General features: G+C 38.3%; 1 protein-coding gene across 1 annotated transcript in view; it reads right to left on the reverse strand.

The window, feature by feature from the left end:
* The window catches only part of TENM2 (teneurin transmembrane protein 2), a 602965-nt gene that overhangs the window by 210124 nt on the left and 373361 nt on the right, over positions 1–19480 (reverse strand). The window contains exon 6 of the mRNA XM_056502736.1: positions 12487–12696. Within this exon, the coding sequence (XP_056358711.1) occupies positions 12487–12696 (210 nt within the window). The remainder of the gene's footprint in view (positions 1–12486; positions 12697–19480) is intronic.

The following is a 19480-nucleotide window of genomic DNA, read 5'->3' on the forward strand; positions in this document are numbered from 1 at the left end:
GAGACTAATAGGGGGAGTTACAGAGAGTTTTGGTTAGAAAACACATGATGGGGTTAGAAAAACTAGAGAGGGAAATTACACTTTTTATGTTCTCTCTACTTATTATTTTTCTTGTTTTGATAATACCACATTGAAACCACAATCTGAAATTATACAATTTCAGTTTTCTCAAACTTTTTAGGTGCTTTTCATAAAACCGCCTGAGAACGTTTTGTGGAAATTAGAAGTAATTCAACAGCAAAATTTTTACACAGATTTAAACCTAATGGTCTTATTTCTGTAGATCCTCTTATTATAAGCCTATAATACGGACTTTTTTGTTATTCAAGTGAACTTAACAGTTTAGTTATTTAAAAACAGTTCAAAATTTAAGATTCTCAGAAAAAAGAGGAAGTATTTAAGGTGGATATTCAAACATCCCCCAAGAACCTAACATAAACCCCCAGGTATCCTACCCTTTTCCCCAAACCAAACAAACATCAAATCAACCATCCAGATTTTGAATTTGTGGCTCTATATGCCTTAGGAATTTGGAAATTTGAATTGAATCTGCCTGTTATATAAAGAAAAAAACACTCTATAAACCAATATACCATGCTGTGAAGAAACCACTGGACCCAGAGGCTGCTGATCCAGCAGGATCCACCAGCACTAACTTGCTCAGAGACATGTAAATGTTAAACATGAAGCAGCTGGCACCAGCTGAACCCAGGACTGCCTGGTGTTCCCCAGAAGAATCAGCTGCACTGGGGGCTCCTGGTCTCAGTGAGCAATTGCTGGAGCTCCCCAGAATAAAACTGCCTTGATAAAGAGCTGTGAAACAGCACCAGTTGCTTTGTGACAGCAGGATATTAATGGAAATTGTTCCAAAAAAATAAATTGAAACTAGAGTCTCTAATGCATTTGTGTTTCTGGCATGATCTCAGAGGAACTGAGGAATCAAGGCTGTGGAATCCTTCCAGCTTCCTTCCCTCAGCAATAGAAAATAAAAAGAAGGGAAAAGATATTTAGAACTGGCCTGTAGCTGGAAAGCAAAGGAAGAATAAGTTTTGAGGCCATCTATGCACATCTGGATGACAACTGCCAGGGATCTGTGTTATCTCCTTTCTCCTGTAAACCACCTGGAAGGGTGGCTGTGCCACCTGTGGGATGGGCTGGCCTTCAGCTGCTGCCAGGGGTGTTCCCAGCCAGTCTCGAGTCTTTCCCTTAGTTAGCTCTGTAAGGACAGTCCCTCACCAGCCTTTCTGCAGCACCAGAACCCCCAGCTCTCAGCCTGGCCATACCCTTCACTCTCCACAACCTCCTAATCCCATCATGATTTCATGGCAGTCTTAAACTGGAAATGTAAGCCTTGGAAATACCTCAGTTTCTTCAAGGCACCCTATTTTTCTCCTCTCCAGCTGCAGATAGCTCTCTCAAGTATAACTAACTGGCCTTAACATGTCTACTAAGTAAATGGATTTTAGAAGAAATAGCTGTTTTCTGACTGGTTTCTGCCTAGTGCTTGCTTCAAACCACAAGACAAACTATTCACAAATATCTCTTTGAATTTTGCTACATTTTTAGATGAAAAAAGATAGAGAATGAAGAGACAGACTTGGAAAATGCAGAAACAATAAAGATTTAGTTTTTGAAATTCAGAACCATTTCATTTTGAACACTTAAAAGCAAATATTTTCACCTTTCATTTTGATGATTTAAATGTTTTTCCTTTTTTTAAACTCACACTGAAAAGTAAAACACAAAGATTGAAAATAAGAGTGAGAAAAAAACCTAACCCACATTCTCCTGTAGATTGAAGTGTTTCATATTTCTCTTCCTAACCAAATTTGCTGATTGTAAAGGTCCAAATTTCTTCTTTCATCCCTCGTAAGACTTACCAATGGCATTTTTATTTCTTTGACCTCCATGTTACGTGGTTCTGCAGCAAGTTTTTTTCAGGTAAGTGGAAATGCAGGTGCCAGGAGCTGATGAAACTTCCATGTCAGGGTCACAAAGGTTTTATTTGCCCAGTCCCCATCCTCAGTCTCAGCCCTGAGAGAATCACTCAGAGCCATCCTCTACCACTTGAGCTCCAGCTCCTCAAACTCCCTCCTCTCAACTTTTACAAATTACTATAATTATTTTACCTTTTAAAACTATGTTTTCAGAAAGCTGAAGCTCACAAGCTGACAAAGATTTTACACCTTTCCATATTTGCTAGTCCCCATAATTGACAGGTTTCTCTCAAGTAAAACAATTATCCACCTGTTTGCAGGAAAAAAATATTAACAAACATGCTCAACACTGCTTTGTTAGGCAGAACATTTCACACCTCATTACTTAATTGAGGAGTTAGCCTTGCATTCAGTGTACAGAATTCCTGCTGATTCCAGTAGAATATGCTATTTTTACACCCCAAAATAATTACCATGTCATATATATTACAGATTAAATTAATTCACTGCACAATATTGAAGTCCAGATTTCTGAGATCTTCCTGAATCATGTGGATTTGCAGTTGAGACTTCCCATTTCATTCCATGCTACCAACTGTTCTCCAGGTCTGAGGATCAAGAGGGATCTTTCAAAATAACAGGGTCAGAAATCTTTTTCTTAGGGAGTATTCAGACAATACTGATTTTTTCTGTTATTACAAATGGAGTTTTTTGGGGCATGGCAGTTCACAGCAAACCAATCCCTCTTTTGCAGATTTTGAAAGATTTATCAGCACAGTAAGAATCCCTGGTTCAAGGGTTTGGGGTATATAGGCTTCTATGCCCACACATTTTATTTTATCATTTATAAAAAGTCATTCTCATTTTCTACAGTGTTCTAGTTATTGCTCCTAAATCAGCAGAGCATCAGGTACAAGGAGTCTTCTCAAAACAATCCAATTTCCATACCAAGTTGCCAATTTTCCTTCCTTTTGATTTAGCAGGTTTTTCTTTCAGATCCAAACTATGCAAGATAAGCACCAGTTATCACTACAATTGTAGGGATGCTGTTATGGTTCTGCTTGTAGATGTGCATTTATTTATTTATTTCACAAATCATTACCCCTGACATGAATAAAAGGAGAGAAAAGCTCTGTTTCTGAGGATCCCACTGTTCCAGCCCCATGACACCCAGGACAAGTGCATTAGACAGAAAGGAACCATTGTACAGGAGCAACGTGTGAGGCAATACCTTGGTGGGGAAGGCAGGGATCCAAGGAGAGGGAAATGACAAGTAGCATCCTACATGGATGGAAAAGGTCACTGCAATAAAAGCAGCCTGGGGAACTGGGAGTGAGTGAAGAGTTGCTACAGACTGGAAGAAAACACAAAATCCAAACAAACAGAACAGAGCAAGAGACAAAATTTCCTTCACGTGTGAATGTGACAGAGCTGTGGAATCATTTTAGGAGCTGACAAAATGGAACAAGATTCCCTCTATGCCTTGATGTGAAATGATCTGAAAAATAAGCATTTACTCAGGCCAGTGATTAACTTCTACAAACATTCAAAGTCCTCGACTTTCTGTGTAGCGATCTGTCAGAAACATAAATTACACGTTTGCAATGTAATAAAAAAGACATGTTTGGTTGACTTGATTCCATGAGGAAAAAATAGCCCCTCATCTGTAGTTTTATGTAGGTGTAGAAGAGATTACAGGTGACCTTGCCCCTGATAGGTCACAGTTGTATGAATTACCAAAAAGAGGAACAGCCTTGCCCTTAATGGGTTGCAGCTGTGACTAATAAAGTTAAGTGTGATAAAAGGGGTGGGTTGGCTGGTTGGGAGATCATGGAGGCAAAGGGCCTGGAGAGAGAGGACCTTGAGGAGGTAGAGGAGCCCTGAGGAAGGAGGAATGATCCAGAGAGACACAAAGAAGACTGAAACAAGAAAGAGTTGCTGCAGTAAAGATCTGCTATGAGGCCAGTCTGGGTCTGATGGACTTGGAGCCTGCAGTCAGAGTCGAGCTAGGTAAAAGCCTGTGCTCAGAGTCTGCAAACAATACTTGCAGCCATAGTCCAGCAGGGAATAGCCAGCAGTCAGACTGCAGTTTGACCCTACAGCAGGAACTTGCTATAGTCAGAGCCAGGATGGCTGAGCTGTAAAGAAGAATAAACCAGGACCCTTTTTCATGTTTTTGAATGAGAGTTTGTGCCTTGGCTCATCTCTACCCCTAACAAGAGGTCTGCTGCAACAGTTTCAGTCTGTAATCCTTTCTAACTTCGTGGGAATTACAAAATCCCAGGAGCTGGATCAGATCAAGACTTGCACTGGAGTTCCTGACTCCTTGGAGTGTTGCAGGGTCAGCTGTGCACAGCCACATTGGGCAGACAGGGTGAGAGCAAAGAGCATCACCAGAAAGCCCCATCAAACACCAGGCTCAGCTCTGAGTGCATCTGAACACCTGCTCGTTCTCCCAGGAGAAATTTGGGCAACCTTGCACCAAAATAAAGTATATGTTTATTGGAGGAACCACAGATTCTTATTACATTCCCACAGTAGCCGTGTCTGCACAAGGTAGCTGAAGTTGAGACTGTAAGAAAGAAAATCCTGGTCTGCAAAAGCATTCAGCAGCAGAAGATGCAGTGATGCAGGCACAGGAGGCCTCCTTACAATATGGTGTGTGCATTTGAAGAGCTAGGTCAGGAAGCATCAGGAAAGGATAATTTGCTTGGCTGAGCTCTGTTTTCAGCAGAGGTTTCATCAGTAAAGCTGCATGTGCAAACCCTTCTAAGGCATGTGCTCCCAGAGGGCTGTGGAAAGGAAACACAAAGGGAAAAATATTCAGAGTAAAATGACAGAGTCCAGATTTCTTTCTGTTTATGCTGAAGGGATGTTGCAGACATGCATGGGAGAACTGCCAGGCAGAGAGTCAGGCATTAATAGGGCAAGAAAAAAATAACACCAAGAATAATTAGTAATCACTGATCAGTTTCTCCAGTGATGTGCTGGAGTTTCCCATCTCCTGTACTTTTAAAATAAGACTGAGTATCTGCTGAAGGAAAAAAAAAACCTAATTTTGATTGATTTCATCATGCTTTATGTGAAGATAAACTCAGTTTCTAGATATGTTAATGTGATAAATAGGTGGCATATATTTACAGTTTGCCTGATAAGATGCTAATATTTATAATCATATTAGAAACAGGTATCAAAACTGTAAATCCATTAATGTAATTTTATAACTAGAAGTAATAATTAAGCACTAGATAAATGCACAATTTATCATTTAAATAAACCAGAAGTGTATGGCATATCAAAATCAGAAAATCCATAAGACAAGATATTGACTTGGATGAAAAGTGTCTCCTTGCTTTCAAGTGTTTGTAATGCACTTATTTGGATTTATAGGGAGAAAGAAGCAAGTTATTAAACTTTCTGCTATTTCAAAACCAAACAAGCAAACCACCCACAGAACATTCTGTATACAAGAATTGCAAAATATTTTGAAGAAATAATACCCTAAATTTTAGGTTCTCTACTTTGTAGCCCATGAAGCACAAACAGTTTGCATATGCTCAACTCTTCACTTCAATCAGCTACCAAATTGTGTTGGTAGGCAGCTAAAAACATGAAATGTTTTCTAAATGTTGGCTTTCCACATAAACAGCAGCACTATCCCCTATGGAAGTTGTCAGGACTGTGCCACTGCCAATGAAAGGGAGATGCTGTTCAGAAGATTAAAAACTCTGTATCAAAAGACAAAATTATTAGAAAGCCTGAAGAGCTCTTCCCACACAGCATGACTTACAGCAGAAACTGTCAGCAAGAACAGTATTAGCCTTTTCTACACACAAAGGAAAAACACACAAGCAGCATCTGGACTCAGAAAGAGAAGAAAATAAAGAGTATTTTCTGCTTATAATTGCAGTATCCTCAGTGCCTTTCAGGTTTCAAGTGAGGTACCAAGCCTAGGCACTGATTTTCTTGGTGCAATGACACTGAGCAACAATATCGAGCCTTTAAATTTCAAAATCTTTCCAAAGTTTCCCAGTTATTGGTGATCTCTAAGTAGCTGCCACAATTCAGAACAAGCATTGGGAATGACTGGCCACAGCCACTGAGCTGTGTCCCAGCCACCTGGGAATCTGCCACAAAACAGCAATGCACAGAGAAATGAAAACCTGGGAAGTCTGTGCTGCAGCTGCTTTGCTGGGGACTTTTGCTGCTGCAGGAGCTCCCAGTTCAACACATTTAAAAACCTTTAAACAATCAAAAGCTGCTTAAAAAAAAAAAAAAAAAAAAATCTCTCCAACTCTCAAAACCATGGTGAGCTTAAAAAAAGCCCTGTAAACAACAGAATTGGAGTCTGTTCTCAATTCTATAGCTTTTTGTAATTCATTATCGTTTTTATTACCATAAGAACCTTCTGTTTGAGATTGGATTGTTATTACTATGAATTCATAAATTAATAAATAGAATGTCTAATATCTAGAATCATGTCTTCAGGCTGAAATTCAGACATCTGCAGGCATCATCAACACAGGGCACAGAGATTAGCAGCAGCAATAATATCAGTAATAGTTGCAGCAACATGGAGCTGATACTTTAGAAAAAGTATACCCTTTGGTTTCAGTGGGAAAACATTGTTCATGCTGTTCCCTCCATTTCTAATTCCTGTTCTAAGCTCTAAAATTAGATTCAGTGCTCAAGAGATGCAACAGAATGAGAATGTAACTGGTCATTAAGGATTTAGAGAATTCAAGTATTAGAAACAAATTCAGAAAAAATTATTTATTTAAAGTCCTTGCTGGTACATCCACACACTGTTTAAACAATAAGTGTACAAAGACACTCTTGCTTAAAACCTCAGACTAGGCCAGGCTCCATAGCAGAAACAAACACATAATTTACTTTTCATTCGGAAACAGAAATGAAAATTATCAATCTTTTCTTGCATTGCTGTAAAACATAAGCATAAAGCTCCTTATGGCATTTGCTTGTGAATACATTGAGTGAGAAGCACCCTTTCTCAGGAGAATTGTATACACAGCTGTAATGCCTTTTGGAGACAGCTATAGGAAAACATAGGAAATAATTTAGAAACCCCAAATCTGGAACCTTAACTGATTTTAACTGTTGCTGCTTTAAGAATAACTTGACAAATTCTACAATGTAATATTCTGAAGGAGGTTCTGAAAGATCCAAAAGAATAAAAAGCAGAATAAAAACAACACCCTCTCTCCTGGCCCCAGCTGCAATATTGATAAGGAAGATTCCAATTCCTTTTCTCCCTTGTTGCTGCTCTTCCCTTATTACCTACTGAGCTATCCAAACTCTCTTCTTTAGTCTCTTAAGTAAACCAAAGGCAATAGTGCATGAGAATTAAAAAAAAAAAAAAAAGGAAAAAAAAAAATAAAAAGCTATAGATTCTTGATTTTTGTGGCTGCCAATGTATTTTCTGTCCTGCAGGTTGACAGGTACAGAAAATTGAGGTCTCCATTCAGTAGGGGAGGATGATGCTTAATCATCTGAAGGGATGTAATTATTTTCCCATAGGATTCATTGGCTTGTTAAAGATGACAATACTTCTGCATTTTAGTTTGCATTATAGAGCAGAAACTGGAAATACATCTTTATTTGATGCTGGATTTTAAGAGGGCTATAAAACAAACACTTCCAGGCAGAGGATCTAAAAGAAGTATTAATGAAAGTTCTGGCTTCTTTCAGAAAAGAATGTTACAAACTAGATTAAACTGCATGGAGGTGGTGGTAATTACACATTAATAATAATGAAATTCTATGGACAGGTATACAGGAGATCCATCTAGATATTTATACTGAAGATAATGAATATTGATATTTTACATTATATTTCCACACAATAGGCACATAAGCAAAAGGAGCCTTATTCTTTATTTCAACTCTAACTAACAGACAACATTAAAGAACAACAATTATTTCCTTCAAGCCAACGTGTTTCTCTTTTCTTCCCTCCTTGCTGGCAAAAACTGCTTGTGAAAAAATGAAAGCAAACCCTGTCTTCTAAGCAGTGTCCAAAGGACTCGTGGGCAGGTGTTGTTACATTGAGCCAAGTGGTTTGTATCATTGTTTCTGAGCCAAAAAGCCACAATTAACAACAAAAAATGGGAACCATCCCCCTTCCAGTTAAACTTAAGTTCTTGAAAATCTGAACCACAGTTTGGAACTTTCCCCCAAGTCAAAATCCCGAGATCATTGTGCTTCTACTTTCTCATTGTTAGAGTGGTTGAAGCTGACAAATGTGCCCAATTATGGACCCATTATAAGAAAACCTAATGTGTGAGCAGGTCTATCCTGTGTCCTTTATTCAGACTAAAAAATGAACAAAAATCCAAATTGTTTTTGTCTTGTGACTTGAGAATTTGGTTTAATAGCAATAAATCCTCTCCAGTTAAGGTAAAGGTGCAAACAGCAAAACTCCTTCTCTTTTTTCTATGTAAAGTTGAAAACCAGCCTGTTATATTGTATTTTGACTGAAGCCAATAAAATGGCATTTCAACAAGCTGAGTCACCTTATATTACCAGAAAAAAACAAACAAACAAACAAACAAACAAAAAAAAAAAAAAAAAAAAAACAAAACAAAAAACCAAAAAAAAAACCAGATATGAGAAGAAGAAATAAACCTATTCCTACTGTTAACTGTAAAAAACCATCTCAGGAAATTATATGGCAGTAACTGACCTTCTTTTAAAAGGAAAAAAAAAATCCACTAACTTTTCATGGGTAAAAGGTCTCATTTCTTTCTACAGTGTTTGTGTTTTTCAAAATACTATCAGCCGGTGCACCAGATTTCAAAAACCTCTTGTCCTTCATCACATATAATTGTGCTGCATATTATATTAAGAAATACAACCAGAGGAATGTAAGTGATGGGAGTTCAATTAAAACCAGCATAATATCTGGTTGCATAGAAAATGATACTGCAACTGAAACAGGTTCTAATGAGAGAAAAAAGGAATACATTTTCACATATTTTTAATTACATAGAACTTCCTCAAACATGATTTTTAATAATATATTCCATTAGGTTAACATCATATTTAAAGAAAGTGCATTTTGTGATTTCATTTCAAGTCTGATTTTGAGCAATTATTGTGTCATTGTTCTGCAGCAGAAAGGTTGAATTCATTTACTGTGTGGTTATGCTAGTTATGATTGATGTTGCTTCTCCAAATGATAAACCAATCACCCCGATGATGTAATGTCATTTTAAGAGTGCTATAATCACATTTCTCTCAAACTGGGAGTTCTGATGAGTTCTAACAAAGATTTATTGTAGATTAAAGGCCTTCATAATATCAACAATAGATTGCTCATTTGATAGACTATTTGATTAGGTAATTTTTTTCAGGCAAATGATTTTTTCCATCTATATTAAGCACGGCTCTTCTGAAGGGCACAGGGCAGCACACGTGGATGAGTGGCTCCTCATACCCAAAAATTCATCTTAAACCTGTGAGGAGCCACCCTGTAATTACAGAGCTTGAAGCAAGAGAAGTGTTCAATCAGAGAAACAAGAGGAAACTTCTAGAGTGTTAATTAGCAGAAGAAATTGGCAAATACTTCATATTCAGCATGCACTTTGAAGACCAGGATAGAAATATTTAAAGAAGAAGCTAGAAAATGCTAGCAAAAATTTATGCATGATTGAAGATTATCTGGAATCTATGCCTTACATATAAGCACCTACAAATCTTCCTTTTTAACCCAAGCCCAAATTGAAGCAAAATATTTACATTTAATTACTGTCTCTCAAATGTCTGGATCTATGCTGTAAGTTTCCAAAAGTATTAAAAAAAATTAAAAAGAAAAATAAAGAAAAAAAGCCCCATGACCAGAGCATGATCAACCTTTTCTTGTCATGCAGATGGTAAAAGCCACTCTGAAAATCTTTCAAGAATAATGATAAGCCACAAAAAGTAGTAACTTTCTCCAATTTAATAAGTCCTTATCTATCACATTTTCTTATAAACTCTATAAAGAAACATTGTGAGAACTAAAGAAAAAAGCATTTCCACTAGGAAATGCTCATTATTTTCCAGAGGATGCATTAAGTCCAGAAGAACTCATGCTACAGAACACTCTGTGGTTATCAAGCAATTTGCCTGTGTGTATGGCAAAAAATATAAAAAAAAGGACACCTGCATCTTATACCCTGAAAATTAGAAGTCATTATAAATTATATGACTTTTTACTAAAGAAGTAAATGGGATATGTGGGGAAAAAAGTGTTAAAATGTAGAATGGACAAATCAAAGCCAATCAGAAGATGCCTGAAAGGTTCCTTGGGTCAGCCCACACTAACAACTGTCAAACACAAAGCTTTTAAGGACACAAAGAAACAGCAATTATGATTCAAAATGAAATATAAAGAGCTCTTTCATCCAATTTTCAGATGTTGTTTTACTGCCACTTCCTTCATTTGGCTTCCTAAGAAAAGCCATGCTGGTTCCCTCAGCAGTGGCTGTAATTACCAAGTACTCGAGTATCCACCAAGTCTCTTTTTTTAGCTCACATTCCCTGACCTCGATTTTCTCCTTATTTCATCCCTCTCCCATTTACTTTTCCCATTCCCTTTTAAAATCTCATCAACTGCTTGATCCACCATACCCTTTAGACAGTGTTCTCTCACTCTTTATTCCTTTCTTCTGCAGTGACCATTCCCTGTTCCTGAGCTCAACAGAGGCAAGCATTCCCCCCTGCACACAGGTAATGATCCATCACCAACCCAGGGCCAGAGCTGCTTTTTCCATGAAAATCCATTTACATTTCTCTGCCCTAAGGTCCCCTGCCATTTTATTTGCCTGTTACTTGGACTCACAGGTGCTTTTGTGATTCTCCACAAGCTGATCTCATTCTTAGCACTCTGCCATCACCCCAACATCTTCTGAGTATTTTTATGTCCTGTGCAAATTCATTGGGGAGCTCCAACTTCTGCTCACTGTCTTTCAAATAACTGCTCACTTTCTTGTCACCCTGTGTTAGGTGAAATGCTTCCTTGAAAGCATTTAGTGACAGATTTTGCTGAGACCCCTTGGAAAACACAAAGACTCTTCAACCAGCTGATCACATGGCTGAGCCCTGCCAAGGCCTCTTGAATGAAACACCACTGACCCAAATAAAAATCACACCCACTTCCTGACCCCCTCCCCATCTCCATGGCTTCTACAGAGTTGCCCATTACAGATTTTGAAGCCTGCAGCTCTCAAATCACCCAAAATCCCTTAAAACCCCCTCAAAAGTGGCCTCATATTTTCCATAACAATACACTCAAGGAGCAAGGAAGCACATTCAATTTCTGAATCATTATTTCTTTGTGCAATTATATTTTAGCATACCTGAACAGGGTTAAAGGATAATTCAGGATGGAGGGAGCCCCAGGAGGTGCCCAGTCCAGTGTCCTGCCAAGCAAAGGCAGCTCTGAGGTCAGCAAGTAGCTCAGGATTTCAGCCAGTGTGTTCTTGAAAAGCTCCAAGGACAGAGACTGGACAGGCTCCCAGGGCCACTTGTTCCAACCCAATGCTTAGGGAAAAATTTATCCCTAATACCCACTCTGAATGTTCTGTTTAAAACTGTTCCCCTTCTCACCCCCCAGCCCCTGTTAAAGAGGGGGTGTTCAGGTGTGCTGTGTGCACCCCAGCAGTCCCACACCACACAGCACCTCCAGTGCTGCTCAGAGCTGCCTGGTAACAGCAAAGAGACCCCTTGGGCAGACCAGAAACTGCACAGACACTCTAAACCTGTTGTGTTCAGTTAAATAACACACAACATATATCTATAATAAAAAAATAAAAGGTGCTAGAATAGCTTCTTTTGATTTGTCTGTATTTCTAAAAAGGGATTGCATCTTCACTCCTCAGTTTTTGGCCATCAAAAGGAAAAGTCAGCACCTACTAATAAAAATCAAAATATGCAAAGAGGAAAAAAGAAGAAAGAAAAGCCTAGGCACTACAGATTCCATGACTGATAGAGCTGCAAATGTTTTAAAACACTGGCCTGAAAGACAAGAATTAATTTGCTGAAAAATAGCAGATCTTAGTTAAATGTGACATTGTAAGTTTAGAACCAGACAGATTCAGAAACAAGAACAGACACAGACTGGCAGAAGCAACATGCATTTTTAGATACAAAACCTCATCACCAAATGATGTATTAGATTAGCCCCCATGCAGAACAAAGAACCATTGTGTGTACATTTCTCTCCTACCAGAGGCAACAAGGAGCAGGAAACCTACTTAGAAAAATTAATCCCTCTGATGACAAGAATTCAATAATATCTTTTACACAGCTTCTACCATAGTTCAAACTAAAAATCTCTCTATAGTAAAATGAAGGAGCACCATATATGATGGATTGTGTTTCCAGGAATTTTCCATTAAATAAACCAGTAAGATTTTCTGTGCCCCATTTCCATAGATGCTCTCAATTTTCTGCTGATGCAAGAACACATTTGCACATTAAAGAAGAATGCATAAAAACTGGCACAAACATGTCACAAACAAACTCCATATGTTTGCAATTTTCTTACCACTGCTGGAAGCCTGCTGTGGCCCTGAACACGCTCTCAGCAGATATGAATTAGGAGAGAACTCCTCATCAGGATTGGTGTCCATGATTTGATGGGACGTGTTGCTGTCTAGCAATGGCATCTGGCAGCTAACTGGTGGAGGGTTATGAGAACTGGGCAGCTGAGCAGATGGGAGAAGGCTGGACGAGGATGTAGGTGGAATGGGACGACCTGGGAAAGAGGACACAGGGATCAAAGATCAGCAGTGAATGCAATGAAAAACCCCAGCAGCCAAGTCACTGCACTGGAACTGTCCGTGGTTACACTCACTACTGCCAAGCACAGCCCCTCAACCTCCCCACTGGTACCAACCTGCCCCTTTGTGTCACATTTCCTGAAATTACATCACATCAGTACATCTCGTAGAATAACAGTACTGAGCTGATTGGGGCTTTTTTGTTTTTTTTAAACAGGCAAATTGCTTCAGCACAGGAATTTCTCAGAGGCATGAAACAACCAAATAAGGGCTCTCTTCAAGGAAAGGTTCTTATAATGCTGTGGATCTTCCCAGACCCCAATGAGAGATGTGACAGGAGGGGACAGCAGGACTGAAAGGCAATTATTCCACTTCAGAAATGGGCTAAAGCTTTCAGCTCTGCTGTCCTTCCTCTCTCATTGCTTTCTCCACCACAGCTGTAGGAGCAGAATTTCCTGCCCAGCCAGGTTAATTCCAACACTGAAGCCCAATCCTTAATGGTTATGAAATATCTCAGCAACAATATAGTCTTGCTCACCTAAAGAAGTGACATCAAATCAACAACAAAAATGTTCATTCTTATGTATCCCATTCGTATCTAAGGCAAACTCCTGTAACTTTACATTAATCCATTCCATCAAATGAACACAGATGAAGACAGGTTTTTTGGTTTTGTAGTTTTTTGGTTTTTTTTTGTTTCGCGTTTCAAGTTTATCTAGTGCATCGAAGACATTCTTCATGAATAATTTAAATGTAAGAAAATATGACCTTTGTGATGCTGCCAAAGTCTGTAAGGCAGAGATCTGCTACAAATGTTAAAACACAGCAAAACTACATAAAATGGTGTATCTTTATTTCCATCATTCTCAAAGAACTCAAAGAAACAGTAACAGAGAAAATACACACTGATTTTCTCACTAGTTATACCTTGATTTTTTTGACTCAAGGACCCCTAACTTAATATGAATTACCCTGAGGTTTGTGCCATTAGGCAAATATACAAAATCACACAAGAAATTCCAAAAAAGGGGTGGGGGGGTGGAGAGGGAAGCAAAAAAGTGAAAAATTCCAGTTCCCACATATAAATTATATTTGGGATGTAACAATCAACCAAAGGCACACATAGATACTGAAAACCACCAACTTTACACTGCCTGGTACCAATAAATAGCATGGTGTACTTTTTTCCCTTCAAAAACTTTTGAAATAAAATAAATACCAGAACACAGGCAAGTGACTTTTATGATTATTTGTTATTATGTTTTCAGCACTGGATAAATTGGTAAGACTGAATGACCAAGTTATTATATGACAGAAATGAATTTAAGCTACTCCACACTAACTCCCACCTGCAATTCTTTATGCTACAGAAAATTCAATATGCATTGAATATTTTCATTGTAGACTCGCATTTGTGAGGAAATAATTCTAATATTGAGATAGGAATAATTACTGTTATTATTCATGATTATGCTATTCTTATGAAATACTGCCATGAATATCCTAAACATTCCAGGAAAGTGATTGAGCAAGACCAGCTTCTAATTATTTCTTTGCAATGTGTTGCAAAGGAGCAGAAAGGCTGAGGTTTGACACACCTCTGACAGGAACGTGACACTCATGCCCACTGTGTGCATTTAATTTTCACATATTCTGGCTCTGCTTCAATACTGTGGAGTTGAAAGAAGCAGATTTATAAATTCTAAATCTGCATTGACTCCATGTATCATATGGAAATATATTACTATACTATAAAACTGTTGGATGTGTGAGGGTATGAGATGAAGGAAAAGATTTTTTTTCCTTTTGTGGAAGCTACATATGGTGTTTTAGAGCAATTTAGGTACATTTTTGCAGAATGCACTGAGAAATAAAAAAACCCTAAAACCTTAAGGATTCTTTTGTCAGGAATGCTAATGACATTGTTACCATCATGAAATAATACAGCCCAAATCCCTGAAGAAAAGGCAAAATGTCTAATTACTACAGCTCTGATTGTAGTTGAGAGTTAACAGAAGGTATGAAGCTGTAAAAATGTTGCATCATTTAGGTGGGAGGTTGGCTCCTGAGGAAGATCTGCCCAAAATCACGTGCTAATGGCAAAACAGAGATGTCTGTGAGCCACAGAACCTGCTGGAATCCATCTTCTGCTTAGATTGCCTACAAATAACCAAATTTCATTAAACCTTTCCTTGTGGTTGGGACATTCCTGCTCTATGAAGTTGGCTATTAAAGTCCCACTACAGCCTTTCCCTCTTTGAGGAACTCTTAAAAAACATCTCTCTCTCTCCATTCCCAGCCCCTGAAACACACAGGATGTCTTAAGACACCCTGCCTTTTGTAAAATTCGGTGGGAACTGAATTGAAAAATTACTGAACAGAAGAGGCACCATTAAGCTTTTTTGCCGTAAGAAATTAATCTAAGGGGTAACTATCTGTAGTACCACAGCCAAGAGAATGGCTTGTGAAAATTCCAAAGTGTGGGGGTGCAGTTAGGCTATAAAGAGCATGATACATGTAATTTATTTGTTACTAGACACTCTTAAGTGAGAAATAAGGAGTTTGATTCATATATTAATATCTTGGTCAAATAAGTTCAATGTAAAAATATATGTTTAAAAGAACAGACTAAACTTTGCAGGTTCTATAAACCTGAGCTGCTTGTCAGACCCATTCATGTCTGCAGATATCTCAACAGTCATATTTTGGAAGTTCCCAGCTCTTTAAAATATACTACATTTCAATGGGATTGATACAGTCTATAAAAATACTGTGACATATGATATCATATTCTATTACACTGCTGTTTTCAAAAAGTTAAATCATAATAGATGTTCCTACAATTTGTCTTCATATAGTAATATACTAAAGCTTCTCTGAATAAGATTTTTATCTAGGTGAGCATTGACAGAATCCTATGTAATGACAGCAATAATGTAATTGTGTAACACAGTCAAGGAAACATAAACCAGATACAAATGCTAGAAAGGGAACCAGGCTTAAAGCAGATATATTACATTTTGAAAAGGGAATTATATCAGTTCTTTTCCCAATATCTGTTCATATGCATGCTCATACTGCATATACTCATGCATGACAAAGACTTGTACAGATACTGAACACAGCATTTTTAAGACGTTTTTCAAAAAGTAAGCAGCCAAGAAGGAAAAACAAATTTCCTCTCCTCCCACCCCTTTCTCCAGTCGTTTTTCTTATCTTCCTTTTTAGCATGAAGGAAGAAATGTGGTAACTCTTCATTGAGATTTGGGCTTGCTTTGGGCTTCCACACCACACAGCACCTCAGTCTAGGCCCTTCTTTACCCTCTTATCACTTATATTCCATTTTCCTTTTAAATCAGTCTTATGTTTCCTCACTAGCCCAGGAATTTTTATGAAACCATTCCTCAATTACTGCCACACTTTAGGTCCTTAAGGCTTAAAATCTGCTGTAGAACCTACATTCAGAAATCAGGCCATGCTCACAGCTGGTAATGTCTCAAGCCCAGACAGGGAAGCAGAGTCCTGTTCACCTCAATCACAATAACACATTGGGAAAAGAGATACTTCAGTTGCTATTAACCTGAAAGACCACACCATCACCAGAAGGACAAAAAAAAAATACAAAGGAAAAAAGACTACCTGCAATCATTCCCAGCATGAATATACATAAACAAGAGACACAATCAAAGAAGAGAGTGCAAGCTGCTCATCAGATACTGAAGGATATTTGAGATACACTTTTCATCCTCTCTGTTTTTCTTCCTCCTTTAAAGGACCCACAGAGTTTTGTGGATAAATAAAGCCCATATGTGTGCAAAACTCTGGCCTCTATATTACACCATGGTGCATGACAAGAAACAGGGAACCAAAAAAGCCCCCTGGATTTAACAATTTTGAGCTGTAATCATGGAAATATACATTCCAAAATGTGTGTGCATATATTAATATACTTTTTCTACATACTGAAATATATTTACCCACACAACTCTAGATAGACATGCATAATACCTAAAAATATACATTATTATTTTAACAGGCCTAAAAATGCATCCAGACTCCTTAAATAGCTATTCTGCCATTAATTTGGACAGGAGGGAAGATCACAACCTCTGTGTTGCCTTCTCACACTGTTAAATTACTCATTTCAGCAAGTGCTGTCATTAGAAAGTATCTGAATCCCAGGGATGGTAAATACTGATGTCAAAGCTTATTGTACCTGTAATAGAATGCTCAAGCTTTTTCCATGAGCAGAATCTCTCTTTTAAGGTTAGACATGCAAACATCTGTGCAGACTGTTCAACCCTGTGCATTTTCAGCATGAATGTCATATACCTAAGCAGCAGAACTTCTTTGATAACTTACATTCATGACAGAAAATCTTCCTATATGTTGAGGTTTTTACAAACAAGATCAGCTTTCAAAACTTTAAACAGCTGTTAATCTTCACAATCAAGGGGTTATTATATAATTATTCTGTCCTTCCCTAAGGATATCTGCCAGTCAAGCAGCCAATAAACATAAATGACCAGTAACAGCTAAATTAAACACATATATTGCTATCAATAAAGCCCATTTGTTCTATAGCTCTGGTCATAAGGACCAGGGCTCAGACAGAAAAGATACACACAAGCCAATGACTCCCTGTGCAGTCCTTGGCAGGTTAAATTGCAGAAAGAGGGGAAACTTTAAGATAACTGTATTTTAGAAAAAAAAACCAGCTCTTTGGAAGTGTTCAAGTATTAATGCAAGAAGCTAAGGAAGCAAAGAGTGAAAGCAGAAGTGTTGTTTCTCCATAACTGATGGCATCAGAAACACTGTGTAAAACACTTAATTGGCAATTAAGATTTTGACATTTACTGATTGAAGCTGCTGATATTCATGTTACACCAATACAAAGTACAGGACCCTGTGCAAAGTAATCCCATAAAATTATGTCAGTGACTTACATGATAGACAGGATCATTAATTGCAGTTGCTGCACTGCTCATTTATACCAAAATTATACACAGAAGGCTATCTAGCAATGGAACTGGGGGGAAATCAACTAGAGGTGATAAAAGAGAAGGATCAGATCTTGGCTCCTTTGCTCCCTTCCATCAGGAAAGCTGGACAGAATCAGAACCAGGACCACAGGCAGGACCCTGTGACAGCTCCCAGCCTCCTCCACTTAACACATTCACACTGTGTTTTCAAGTCAGCCTAAACTGAAGCACCTACATTGTCAGCATTGCTAAGTTCACTTTGAAGACTGAGAAAAGCTGCTAAATATGTCAGGAAACAATTAGATAAGTAAGATGCACGTTTTTGCAGTGCAAAGCACTATAAATTAAGCAGGCAGCTGATGAAGGTGAAACTTTCCTGAGGTACAGCACATTCAGCAGACTCTTCCCTTCCTCCCCAGAAAAATTGCCTTCTGCAAAATTGAAAAAAAAAAAATCTCCTCCTAATATGCATGCATAGCACTGCTCACCACCAGCCTGGGCACTCTCAAGCAGAGTTATATTTAATAAATTCTGTATATATTGTCCTAACTGGCACAAAGAACATAAATATTTTGTACTTGGTGAATTAGCACAGTTAATTGACACGAGTGGGGAACTGCATGCATGGTTTTTGTAGCTAAACTGGCATTTGTGCCTCCAGGCAGAGTCCCAGCAGGCAAAGCTCTGCCCAGGGGAGAAAGTTCTTGTCCCTGGAGCCAAGCATCCTGTGCTGGCACTCCTGGGAGAGAGGCAGGGCAGCACCAGGGGATCCCCAGCAGCAATGCTCAGCCAGACTCACTTAACCCCTGGCTCTGCAGCCAAGGCTGAGACACAAAACAAAAGCCCCAAATGAAGAATGCAAGAAAAAGAGTGAAAGGAATCTAACAGTCTGTGATCGTTTTCTTCAGCACCAAGTTGTTTCCTCTTGCTTAAACTGCTGCACTTCTTCTCTAAGGCAAACAGGATACAAAAGAGCAAAAGATAAAGATATAAATCAGGATTTGGATGACAGAGAGTTATCACTGCAGAAAGGTACCTCCAGTCCTCCTGAAGCTCCTATCTCTGAAAGCACACAGGCACAAAACCAGCCAAGCTAAGAAAAAGATTTTCACAGAGCCTATTTCACAGAAGTCAAAGGAGAAAACACGGTCTTTCTAAAAGCCCACACCTGTTTTCTGATGTGTTTAGGTATTTTTCTGCATCACAACAGATAGTAAGGGCTACTAAGGATGCTGGTACCATCACATCATACCAGGCAAAGAGAGAATGGCTCTGAGACCATCAAAAGAGAATGGCAAAAGATAGATTTAGACATAGTAAATCATCACCTGCGATTTTAACAACAGTGAATCAGCAAAGGCAATTCAGAACCACAGGTCTGTGTTTTTTCCATTTACCAAAATGAGTAACTCCCTACATCTTGCTTAGTTTTCTCAATACTTGTTTTTTAAATTTATTTTACAAAAAACAAAACAGCAAACTATTAAAATATATTCATATTCTTCTCTCTCTCCTCTGAAGTAAAACCATTTATGGCCCAACCAGGAATACAGTCTGAGAACTGTAGATAATAAGAAAAGAGAAAGATGAAGAATCACCAGCAAGTCCTGATCTGGTTTTTTTTTTTTTATTACAGATCCATTTTAGAAGCTTGCTTAAGCTTTCCTATCTTCTTTAAACCATTTGACCTCTGTATGTGATTAATATTTTCTGCAGTACTGCACATGTGTAATCTTTGAATATGGAAATCACTGTACCAATGCAAGATATTATCATT

Source organism: Oenanthe melanoleuca, chromosome 13, assembly GCF_029582105.1.
Source record: "Oenanthe melanoleuca isolate GR-GAL-2019-014 chromosome 13, OMel1.0, whole genome shotgun sequence".
Classification (NCBI taxonomy): Eukaryota; Metazoa; Chordata; class Aves; order Passeriformes; family Muscicapidae; genus Oenanthe; species Oenanthe melanoleuca.